The sequence below is a fragment of the Apis cerana genome, linkage group LG11 (genome assembly GCF_029169275.1).
Source record: "Apis cerana isolate GH-2021 linkage group LG11, AcerK_1.0, whole genome shotgun sequence".
In the NCBI taxonomy this organism is placed as follows: domain Eukaryota; kingdom Metazoa; phylum Arthropoda; class Insecta; order Hymenoptera; family Apidae; genus Apis; species Apis cerana.
The window spans coordinates 1,608,883-1,621,772 of NC_083862.1; the positions used below are offsets into that span (position 1 = coordinate 1,608,883).

The following is a 12,890-nucleotide window of genomic DNA, read 5'->3' on the forward strand; positions in this document are numbered from 1 at the left end:
TCCGGTTTCACCCTCCGATAGTCGTGCGTTGCTAGCATCGGGGCGCTGAATGGAGGCTTTCTTCGACTGAAAACACGCGACACGTGCATCGACCGGACACGTGCGTCCACCTCCGGTTCCATGCTCGCCGGAACCCCGGGGTTATGGTCTTATGACCATATTCTCGCTATCGCTGTTCGAGGGCTTACCGCTACAATAACACGGTCTCCCTGCCCGCACACGATCTTCCGTTTCTATTATCGAAAGCGTTGCGTCCCATAATTGAATTTAACAACAAATCTATCTTATTTTTAAGTCTCGATCTCGTTTGATTCTCTGACGTCGGCATTTTTATTGGTTCTAACGAGATAAGCCAATTTGCACGAACGCAAATCTATATCTATATCTATATACACTCATGTTTATAATTAAATAAACTCGTGAGCGGAGAAGCGTACGGTATCTTTCTTCCATTTTACGGCGTACTAGCAAGCGGTGCTAAGAGCCCCGCTCGAAGGTTGGCTGGAAAATTGGCTGGCTCCAGAACGCATTCGTCCCGAGCAGAGGTCGGACCGCAAACTGTTGCGTGAAAATAGCCGCGTGTCGCTTAATAAAGGAGGGAGGGGGGAAGACTATGGAGCGTGTGCGTGTGATAAAGCCGGTCCCTCTCTCCTAGGCGCGCGTTGACGCGCGTCAGGATAAATCCACCCTCGTGGAGCGTGCTGCGGCCGGGGAGGGTCGTTCAATTAGAGAGAAAGCGGCCCCCTTTCTTCGCCGAGAGGCGGCTCGCCGTTTACGGCCAAGGGTCGAAAAGTTTTTCAAGGAACGGGACGGAGGAGGCGGAAAAAAAAGAGAAAAAAGAGGGGAAGGGCTGAGAGTGCAGTTTCTCTCGGGGGGTGGAAGTCAAAGGGAAAAGAACGAGGGAAAAAAAAAAAAAAGGAAGAGACACGAGATGAGGAGAGGGAGAGTCGGTGTGTGCGTGATACACGAGTGGCCGCAACGACACAGAAAAGATTTTTACCGCTCGCGGGAGAGATTGAGCGATGCTTGCTCTCTCTCTCGCGGTACTTTTGTGTCTAGGAGGCTCGAAGAGTCACGGAGTACCAGGAGAGCCGTAATCATCCCTCTATTTCTCGATTGGTGGACACTTTACAGCGCGGTTTTTCCCGGTACAAAGACATCATATTCTTCTCCATACTCGAGGATCCACTGTCGCCTCTCGGATGCAATTTCTTTTTTTTTTTTAGCAACAAGTGGTCGACCTGCACTTCTTTACTCTTACTGTACATAAGTATACACGGGTTCGATTATCCGTGATATTACGACGGGCGGTAAAATAAATGTTTCGAGAGCGAAACAAGCGAGTTTATAATCATTTAGACGAGATGTAATTATTTGGAAAAAAATCTTGTAATTTTTTTCACGGAGGCAAGTCTCGATGGACGATATTTGAGGCACGATTCTTCGCAATAGAGCATTGCTCCGTTCTCTTCAATGTATTCCCGTTTCCTGAACTAAAGCCAAAGCCATACCTGTAAAACTCTTTATGATTTCTACAGGCTTCCCCGAACGCTCTAACACTCTCTCTCCCTCTCTCTATATATATATATATATATATCGACTTTGAGTGACGAAGAAGGAAAGAAAGAGAGAAGGAAGGAAATAGGTATAGAGCAATTGGAAAACGCTCGACATGACAGAGGAGGTGTACCGATGAGCCGGATGGAGAGCGAGCCTGGAACGTCTGCGGGGAGGAGAGTCCGAAACCAGCCAGTTTCCCGCTTATTCAGCAATGATTCAATTCGGATGTGCTTTTTACCGCCCAAAAGCGGTGAGCTTCGATGGGTGGTTGCAGGCCAAGCGAAAAGAAGGAGGGGATTGAAGAGGGGTTGGAAACAGATTGGCCGGAATTCAGCCACCCTCCTTTCGCCCCTCAGCCCACCGCGCGTCGGAGGGTTTCGTGAGAGAAGAACCGAGAGAGGATAAAGTCGAGCAACCAACAAGTCGTCGTTCCTTTAATTCGTTCTCTTTCTCGGTGAAACGCACCCTGGTGCAATGTACCACCTGTCCTCCGGATCCTTTTCACTCGACAGCGCAACTTCTTGCGCGTTTACATGTCTTTATCGAGCGCCATCTACTCAACGTAATTTTTATGCATATCGAGGGGACCCTCGGTTCATTGATGGAACGTGAACTGGAACGGGTCGGAACCTCTTTGTGAAGCCTTATTTGTCTTTGTATGATGGACTGTGTTGTCGGTGGTTGAATATAATTGAGGTGGTTTCCTTCGGGGAAAGGAGGGTTTAATTAGCCGCCATTATTGAATAATCTTCCTTTTTCGTGCTTTGTATTTAAAATAATATTTAGTCCAGAATGTGTATATATATATATATATATATATATATATATATATATAGAATATATTCGACTTTAATTAACCGCCATTATAGATACTTTATATTTAAAATATATTTAAACCATCTGGTTTACGTGTATGTCGTATACGTGAGTTTAATTAACCGCCATTATCGAGTAACCATCTTTTCTGATATTTTTATATTTAAATACAGGATAGTAATATATTCGTGGAACGTCTTGTCGATTTTTAAAAGGCGGTAAACAAAACAGAAAAATTGATGTACAAAAATTTCGAGACTTGTTTATTAAGCAATTGAAGTTTACGTTAGACGAAGGGAGATGAAGATAAAGAGAGAGAGAGAGAGAGAGACACGTGTCTCCGTTACACCATCCTCGTTTATAACTGAATGAACAAGTTTTTTTGTATTTGTTTCGATCTTTGGAATCGATCCTCAAAGATATCCCACGAATATATTAATACACAATTGTATTTAATTTAATTTATATGTGTACGTGGTTAAGTTATTACACATATATTTGCATTATAAACATTTTTTATATATATATTCATTTAATGTACATGACAGGATAATTTAGAATAGGTTAATTAGGTTAGTCGACGCTAGATGGCTTCATAGAGCAACGTTTGTGATATATGGAGAATGCGATTACAATTGCGTCAGTCATTGTTTCGTCACTTTTATCGCACGTTTTACCATTTTAACACGAATGACAAATTAAACGATGCAAACGTTTGAAATTATTGTTATTGGGAAATCGGTGAATTCTTCGAAAACGCGATACATAAATTAACCGCAACGAATGCTCGTAGATAAATTTTTGTTAGCAATGAGAAATATTTTCTCTATTCATTCACGTTTTCTTTTTTTTTTTCCTTTTTTTTCTTTTTGAGGAGAATAATTTATTCTCGGTCATCCGTCGATCCAAAATTTGTAATACGTAAACACGTATTCTTAGAAGAATTAAGAACGAAAGAAAAAGTTGGGTTAGAATCTCGTTATCTCGAGAAATGTTCTCCTCCGAAGTTAATTACATATTGATAATAAAATTATCACAAATATTGAATGTTGAAACAAGAGACAAATGATAAAAGGTTAGGTTAGGTTATCAAACTTGACATTCAATTTACACGATTTATCTTATTTTCTCAAGAGCCCATCCTTCGAAAAAGCTTCACAATCGTAAAACGAGTTATCCGCCGTCCCATCTTTCTCTAAAACGTTTCGACGACATTTGACGACAATTGTAACCATTCTTCCGTTCGACTTTCTCGACTTTACGCGTCCGCCATGTTCGTACAACTATCGAACGCGCGATTTCCACGGTTTCTTTAAAAAGAGAATCGCGCTCGAATCTCCTTCCTCCCCCCACTTCCCAAACTATCGTTGCGCCGAAAACGACATCAGGCGGAACACGCGTGTACCAATAGAGAGCAGCGTGATCGAGCACGAGCAAAATGAATCGAGCTTGCAAACAAGGAGCTGTTTCGACGGAAAGAAGAGCGCGGCGGCGAGTCGTTGTCAGTTGCACTAAAAACTCGGACGAAGCTCGTGTTAAAACGCCTTCCTGGCGTAGAAGGTATCTTCGAGATTCGAGCCTTGTTCTTTGTCGGCGGTCCAACCTGTCGATGAAAAAGCGCCCTTTCTTAAGAAACTGTAATGACGGGATCGAAACACCGGGCCCCGTTAATGCTTCGAGGCCGAAGTGTATCGGCAGCCTCGCGGTATAAATCAACAGATATTCGCCCGAGGGCGTGCCCGACTCGAGATATAAGAAATTTCTTATCTTTTTTCTCGAAATCGTACTTGAATCCAAGTATTTTCGTACTTGAAAAATGAATCGAAAAATTGAAGAAAAGATTTTTGAAAAATTAATATAATCGTTAAAAGAGACGAGCCCGATATCCTGCGAAATATTATACGTATACGTGTCGTGTCTCCGAGCCACGTTCATCCGTCAATCGAGAATATCTTACCGCAGGGATCGCACCTGCGCAAGGAATCACGCGACCATGTCGATAATGAGAAGGTTTCTAACTTTGGCAAAGACTGCTTAGGATTTTGTCCCCGGGTCAAGGGACGGATCTTTCTCCGATGGAGTGGTTATAATGGCAATAAGTGGACGATTCGATCGATGTATGATTTTCACCGATACAGACGAGCGACGTAATTACGAAATGGAACGTAGCCAAGGAAAGTACACTGCGATTCAAAAGTATTAACTCGTCTTTCTTCGTTTCGAGAAATCTCTAACAGAATATACATCGTAACGATGTATAAATCGTAATATGTTTTCAATAATCACATTTTGTCGTAGACGTAAAATTTTCTTTAGAACAGCAAAAGGATAAAAGAAAAGTATAAAAGACGTATCGTTGCAGAATCAAATATACGTGTATATATTTTATTCTTGATAAAATTTGTAAAATGCGCAAAAGATAAGAAACGATATGCACTTTTGTACGTACCTGCTCATCGCTACCAAAGTGTCAGGAGAGTTAGAATCGATTGGTGGTGCACGAAAATCAAAGGGTATTCGATCTAGCTACGTTTCTCGATCGACGTGACGTAATAGGATGGTACGGTGTAACAACTAAAGCATCGGTCCCACTCGGTCAGTCGCATATTAATAGCTGGGACCGTGTAGCCAGGAGCCGGGCAGCTGCCGGCTCGTTTGCAGCACGCGATACTCGCGCTCTCACCTGTAACGTATATCTCGACCTTTCTCCGTCTTCTCTCCATCTCTTTCCTCGGCTGCGCTGGTCCGTTTCATCGTTGCCTCACCCCTCGCTCCTTTCACTGGTCCGTGCTCGTATCTATCTCTGCAAGGAGCACTCGAAATTATTATTCCCGTTCGCCTGCTAAAGGGCCCCGTATCTCGCTCGCTTAATGTGTACAGGGTGTTTCGATATTCGAGTACCGAGCGCCTCTCTTCGTTTATCTTCGTATCTTTCCGTGCGGACGATTTCTCGCCGGGAATATATGTACGCATAGGTGGGACGCGCATGCGCTGTTCGATGATTTTGCCGTGAAATAAGCGTGTGTCAATGAAATACATTCGCGGTTATTGCTTTACTTTTATCGCTGGTTAATTATACATCCACCGCGTTATCTCTCAGGGCGTGAATTCATAAGGAATAAGAAAAGCTTATCTGAAATCGAGCATCTGGGCGCTACGAGGATTCTCTATAAATAAAGATTATGTTATTCGTTACTTAACCTGCATTCGCTGTTACGTGAGGACGTACGGTTTGAATTGGATCTCCAGTCATCTGCCATGTTTGTAAATATTTTATATAAACTCTTGCGCGCGTAACGTATTTATCCGTGTTCAAATATAATATTTTAAGAATATGCGGGTAGTTTTATAGTCGTGGGATCTTAAATGTTTATTTCGCGTAATTTGAACGAAAAACTTGATCCGATTCGTACGATAAATTTTTGATATAACGGCAGAATTTTGGATAATTTTTACTGAATAATTCATTCTCGCCTCTTCTTTCTCTTTCATCGTTACCTTTCTTTTGGCGAGATCAGCCAAGCTGCTGGTAAGCAGCGTCTTCGAGGTCTCGCATAAGCGCGTCGTAGCGATTTCGATCACGCACTGCGTCGAGCCCGCCTCTAGTGATCGATGATCGTCGCGAACCAACTCTGGGAATGTTTCGAGCTCTATCCTATTGACAAAGAATATCGACGGCCGGTTGCGAAATCGAGCGGCGCGCTTCTCGACAATCTAGGCACGATCGAGCTTAAACGATTGATAAAAGCTGCTGGTGCGATCCATCATGATGCTCGACTCGTCGCGAGACTGGATCGCGCGGCTGTAGAAAAAAAAGAGAGGATAGGTTATCCTCGACCCGGGGATAATTTGTATTGCTTTTCTCGATCGATTCCTCGTAGTTGTCGGCTAGTAGTATAATTATTGCCCCCCCTGATAAATTAATATCGCTTAATGCTCGATGCTTCTTTTGGTCATCATAACAGCTAGATTATTTACTCCTTTCGATCCAAAAGCAGTTTAACGAGTGGAATGATGATTTTATACTTACTTGGGACGACGAATAATGCTCGTAATCTTTATGTACCTTCTCGTCCAAAATTCGTTCTATCGCACAATTTCCTCCAAGTGCAGGATTAATAACGTAAAGCAAATGGTAAAAGGAGGCTTGATTTCGACGAAAGGACTCGAATCGTTTCGCCCCCTTCTTTCCGATTCTTCACGGTGACCCGATATCGGCTTACGTATACGCGTGTACCGAACATAATGCCTGCCCCGGCTACGTCGTCGCGATAAATAATCGTAAACGCATGTTAACCGCCCGCCTTGGATATTTGTTAACAGGTTAGAGTAGGCGGCTCGTGTGTACTCTCGTTCCGTCGTTACACGTACGTTTATACGCGCATAAAACGTGCTCGGTTATGGTCGGCTCCTTCGTACGCCTCTCCGACCCCCTTCTTTTCCTCGCGAGGATCCGACCCTTCTTTTCATTTTTTTTTTAAAAAAAGACTACGATCAATCAAAATATAGAATTTATACATCTTCAAAGTTATTCGAAAAATTTTGGTAAAAATATTTATTTAAATTTTTACGAATTAATTTTTTTATTTTCTTCTTTATTCGGAAATCCAAGTTTTAAAATAAATTATTTATTTTATTTCACGTTCTTTTACTTTAACGAATGGAATGATATACACGGCTTCGAATACATTTCATCGTTAATTTGATAAACGAGGAGGAAAATCGTTCGATCGGAATGGATTCTTTTGTTCGTGGAAAATTTTTCTGCAACCGTGTACAACGGGTATGAATATGTAGCAGATATGTGTTTCACTCCGTACTCGCTCCCTGGAAAACTAGTTTCGAGGGCTGGTTCGAAACGAGATTTCATCCGCTACTTTTTTCCTGTTCCCAGCTCCCAGACACGAGCTTTCTCGTTTATCATTGTGCTTTAACTTTTTCCACGAAAAGGAGTTATTAGACGGTGTATCCCGGATGTAACTGTGAAACGTCGAGATTTGGACATGGTTTGACGCACAGATGGATATTCGTGTTATGGATGCAAAAATGGGATCGCAACGCGTATTCTGTACATATTTCGTTCCACTGAAAACAAGTATCCTTTGAAACGACAAAAGTTTAATAAAAATCTCTCGCAATTTCGAAACCTTCTCCTGAATGATGAGAAAAAAGAGAAAAGATCCCGATATTTTCCGTTGTTCAAAATTGTTTCCAAATATTCCTGAACGGGAATAATACACGATTTTAATCTTTTTATTAGTCACCGATAAGCGAGTCGAGAAGCGTAAAAATGATCTTGAAACGATTTCCGGTCGCTGCACGCGAGTCTCTTAACCTCGTCGACCTCGAGGAGCAGCGGGATCGAAGAATTTGGAAAAAATCGGTGTAGTGATATATTTCCACGGAGGAAATTTCACCCGTCCTTACCTATATATTATACAAGATGTCCTTCTGAATCGCAGAGAGACGAAGCAAGTTCTAATAATAAGATGGATTATACAAAACACCGGGACGTTTTAAGTGGTCGTGTGAAGAAAATGTAAACACGGGGATCGGACAATCTATTCGCTACAGATATTACAAGAAAAGGATTTTAAAAGAATTCCAGGAAACGAGCACGAAATTTCGTTTCGATGCGGCCACCATTACCGGCGTAATAGAACTTGAATAATTTAAACACTCGTGTTATCGCGAGTACAAGTGGTAAGTGGTCGAGTGTGGTTAGCCTTATACGTGAAAATCGTCCAAGTCAGAGGCATCGAAGTCGCGGTAATACGTAACGATCGGGCACAGGAACTAATTAACTTCTTTACAAGGAACGACCATTACGATCAAGTGCGTTGGAACACGATTCTCGAGTGGAAGGAAATCGTGGCGATGTCGCTTGTGTTAGCTACCGGCCGTCCAGTCGCTCAACCATCTCGAGAATTTCCTGATCAGTGTTTATCCGACGGAAGTGACGTCGATGAATCCTATCCATCCTTCCAGCATTCTTCGAAAAGTGAAACTTGGACCTCCGAATCGACACATCTAATTAATCGTTGTTCCGATTTAATCGACGGATGAAAGAAAATTAGGTTTTTTTTAAGAACTTTTGAACTAAGAATCTCCGTAATCCTACTCGAATGGCTCGAATGCGAGGGATTTTTTTCACGCCACGAGTTCAAGTTACTTATTCACCGAGTAATATTTCACCGGTCCGCGTAACGTCCGCGTTATTAATCGTGGCAACATTAATAATCAGCCACGCAGACGATAACTTAGGTTAAGCAGGGAGTTACGGTCCCCTGCTACTAGCCAGTCCTTCGTTTCCGCGTACATATCCGCCGATCGTTTTCGCGGACGATATCGTGTATAGAACGTCCCATAATTCATGCTATAAATAGGGCCAGGAAGCTCGAAATATGATGGAAACGAAGAAATTATATTGGAGGTAATCGTTTTAAACGTTTAAAACCGAACGGTTGCGTTTGGCTAATTAATTGGATAAATCGGTGTTAATTAACTTAAAAGCTTATTTTTGAAGCAGGGATCCTGATTCGTGCAAGGACATTAAAAAGAAATGGAATAATTTTCGAGAATAGTTTTCGATGTTAAGTTAACGATCTTTCCTCCGTTTTCTCGAGAATGGCGACGTATATATGCGATTTCGAACCGCGCCGTCGGTCCGCGTTTCAAAACACGCATATGCGAGTACTTATATGCGTGTCGTTTCGTGTAGCTTCGTAACGCACACGATGCACCACGGCGGTATCGTTGGTCGGTCGAGTAGGCGCTACTTGTCCGGTAATTTCACCCGGATCTGCATATTTTAGCACGAAAACTTCCGTCGATCATTATCCTCGCGGCGACGCGGCCAAGCCGCGGTTCCGTATTCTCGCTTCCACTTCGTAGCGCACGCTCGTTGCGAGCCACGCGAGCCTTTCGTGCCTCGATCCATGGAAAATCGTTGCACCTAAAAGAACAAAAGAGGAGGCCCTCCCTCGTTCGTTCAAACAATTTCGAATTTCGAACCTAAAGATGTGCAGGAAGCGTTGTTTCGCTCGGAATTTCAGTTCCACGTTCTTATTCCGCGTCCTCTTCGAACGGTGAAATCGAGAGGAGATCGAAATCGATAGCGAACCACGACCGATGGATTCGAAAGCCACCGTAATAAAGCGTAAAGTATTCGTTCTTTGTTATAAACCCTATTATTACAGCTCGGAATCGCAAGTACGTAATTGCTAGGGATAGCTACCGTACGAAAAGTGAAATTCGAGGCGAAATATTTTATCTTTGCGGTCGACGACGGTTAGAAAATGACGACAAAAAAAGGACGAAGAAATTTAGGATCCGTTGTTTTCGTGCGAAATTATTCGCCTCGCCGAGAGTCGAAGGGCGATTCTTGCCGAATATACTCGATGATTCCCGAACGTGTATCCTTGAAAAATGCTCGAACATATCGCGTCGTAATTCGACGAGTGTTTCTGCAAAAATACCGAGGCGCAAACAGAGCACGGAACGAAAATGACGCGGGATCGCATGATACGGTACGATTGTCGAATTAGTTTCGAAATTATCTGTTGATGATGGAGAGATATTTTCTCGGAGAAAATATCGGCCCGTTTTATCTGCACGCACTACTCTCGTCGCCCCTATACGTGGCCTCCAGCCTGTTTACAACGGCTAAGACGCGGGTCACCGTTGTAAGAACACTAGGCTTAATTGTAATAACTGTAATTAGCACCACTTGTACGGCTGATAAAGAACTCGAGTATCGAAGAGGAAGAGAATAAATTCTACACTGCACTTTTTTCTTTATTTTTTCTTTTTTCCCCACGCACAACATTCTCCGACACGGTCGATCACGTTACTTCGAGCTCTCAAAGGTAGAAAAATAAATTAATTTTAATTCTCCATGTGAATGGCTTAAGTCTTTCCGTTTTTCTTCCCGTTTCGCGTGTTACTTTTAAATCTCCAAGTGTCTAAAATGCACATCCCTGACACCACGAAATAAAAATATTTGACTTGAGATATTAATAACTTTACGTTTTAATGCTTACGCCGCAAAGTTTAATGCTGTTCCGTATCGCGTTAGAGGCCATAGAACGCTGTTAAACCTTCATTCGTGTTGCTCCGTGATGTTAGATATAACGATCCACGTGGCGAAAAAAGCCAATCAATTTTTACTACCTAATATTGAACGATAATTAAGGCGTTATAATTTTCCGATCGATGATGTGAAACGGAAACCGTAATGTGTAATCCGGGAATAAAAAAATGTACCGTTTTCATAGGAGCAAATTACGAGTCCTCTAGCAAATGATTAATCAACTACGGGAATATCCCGTGTCGAGTCGACACCTTCAAAAAGAACAAATTATATCGGGTTGTTTTCAAAAACACGTTCAGTGATTCTAATCAGCAGAACGGCTAATAAAGTCCAATTATAAAACCCCACGAACCGAGTGCACGATCTTCGAGTTTCTTCGTTGAGATACGACGTTGGCAAAGTGGCTTGAAACAAGAGGCTGAGATAACAACCTCGGCCCCGGGTAAAAAGAGAAAAGCCGCGAATGAATTTCAACGAGGGCCGCGATTTGACTTGAGAGGTCCGCGGTGGTCGCCTGCCCACAGGCGCCCTCTCTGAGAGGCGACCTATCGAGCCAACCATCTTGCCTTCCCCCATTTTTCTTTTATGGACGCGTCATAATTATCTATTCGTCCTCTATAGGCACGCGTAACATCGCTCATGCGACGCTTTGCATCCGATCACAAATAGAGAACGTTTGTGGACGGAGAAATTGCTATAACGTGTCGTGCACCGCGCAACCTGTCGTCGATTGTGTGTACTCGAGGATGTTAAATCGTGTGTGCACGTACATACACATACACAAGGAATTTGAACCATGCTGATTCTCGAGTACGTATTAGATGAGATGAAGAATCTCCGATCGTTTTGAAAACTTTGAATTCCACTTTGCATTCGATATTACGTCCGTTTAAATATTTATATCATAAGTTCACAATATGCGTGAATTCAAAAGTTCCTCACTTTCACGATTCAACAATTTCTTCCTAATGGTGAGGATAACTTCGTACAATATCTGCAAAAAAATTGGAGAATGTAACGAACTATATACTAGTTTTGAAAATTATATATTTCCAATAGAAATGAATATCCTCGGCGATGATATGAATCGCGAAAGCGGTACGAAACAACACTCGTGAATTTTTCCAGATACTTTTCCCCGATACCGATCGTGGAATGGACGTAATAACATCACAGTCACATTATAAACAATTTATGATATCCCAACGATGAGCTCGCGATCGCGATACGGTCGAAACATATGCTTCGTTAGTGTTCCTTTTTATTTTTTCGCAATCGCCCTCTTCCTCGCCATCGCTCTTCTCCGCTCTTTCCGCGACGTGCACGCCACGATCGCGCAATCGTTTCACGCGAATGTCGGACGAATGGTGGCGTGCGTGTCGCGAGTGTCGTGACACAATGAGCACGTGACAGAATCGCAAAATGGAGGAAGGAGGGTCGCGGTGTGCACGCATATTTGTCAAACGCTCGGTTATGAAAACGACCCCGGCTATTAGTCGACGGTATTTTCGCGTTGCGTTGTTCAAAACGAACGAAGAGAATCGAGCCGCTTTTGTTGCCACGAAAACATCGACGCAACGCTTGTTCTTGCAACGGAATCGAAACGAAGTCTCGAAACGGAACGGATAGAGTGATTCGATCAGTTACAAAATCGTTTAATTGCTCGCATGCGAGTTTATCGATCGGTAAGTGGAATAAAATATTAACTTTCCGATGCGTGTATTCTGTGTTTTGTATCTATAAATCAAAATCTACTTTATCATTCGTGATATATATATATATACATGCGAATGAAAATTTATTCTTGAAATTAATTAGATCTTTGCTTTCATTCGGTGGCTGTGCTGTTGTGATTAATATAAATTAGGAAAACTGAATTTAACGATTTCCAATACTTTTGTAAAACGAAATTTGAAATTCAAATCGGAATTTACATCGAAGCATAAATCTTTTTCTAGATATCCGTTTCGATCGTAATTTGTCACGAAAATAATTTTTTTAATTAATGATTGTATCGTAAAATTTTTTTTCCCCACTTGTACACGCAGCTAAAGTCGATTACCGATATTTTATTGACATTTTTATATCGATATCGATATTATCGTATCGTATAACATGTTGATATTAAATATCCATCGATAACATTATCGATAGTCACAGTTCTGTCCACGCTTAATGAATAATTTTACGCGAAACTTATATAGATAATTCTATTACGATTCTTCATTCATGCACCAGTTCACAAACTCCACGCGACATAAGCGCCCCCCGAGCATAACTCAAAACGTTTTCACTCGGCTCGAAACACGATCGCCCACACGACTAATTAGCCCAGAGAAAAATTGTTTCCCGCTCGAGGGCCGATCGATCGTTCATCGAGCGAGAGAGAAGACGAAGCTCGATCCGAGATGGTTATTTTTCA

General features: G+C 42.2%; 1 protein-coding gene across 2 annotated transcripts in view; it reads left to right on the forward strand.

The window, feature by feature from the left end:
* Positions 1-12,890, forward strand: part of LOC107997154 (homeobox protein caupolican-like) — a 78,483-nt gene that overhangs the window by 6,386 nt on the left and 59,207 nt on the right. The window contains exon 1 of one of the 2 annotated variants that reach the window (XM_062081303.1): positions 12,121-12,153. The exons of the other annotated variant lie outside the window; for it this stretch is intronic. Coding sequence (XP_061937287.1) covers positions 12,136-12,153 — 18 coding nt within the window. The 5' untranslated portion in view covers positions 12,121-12,135. Of the gene's footprint in view, positions 1-12,120; positions 12,154-12,890 lie in introns of those variants that run through there. 2 annotated transcript variants of the gene reach the window in all.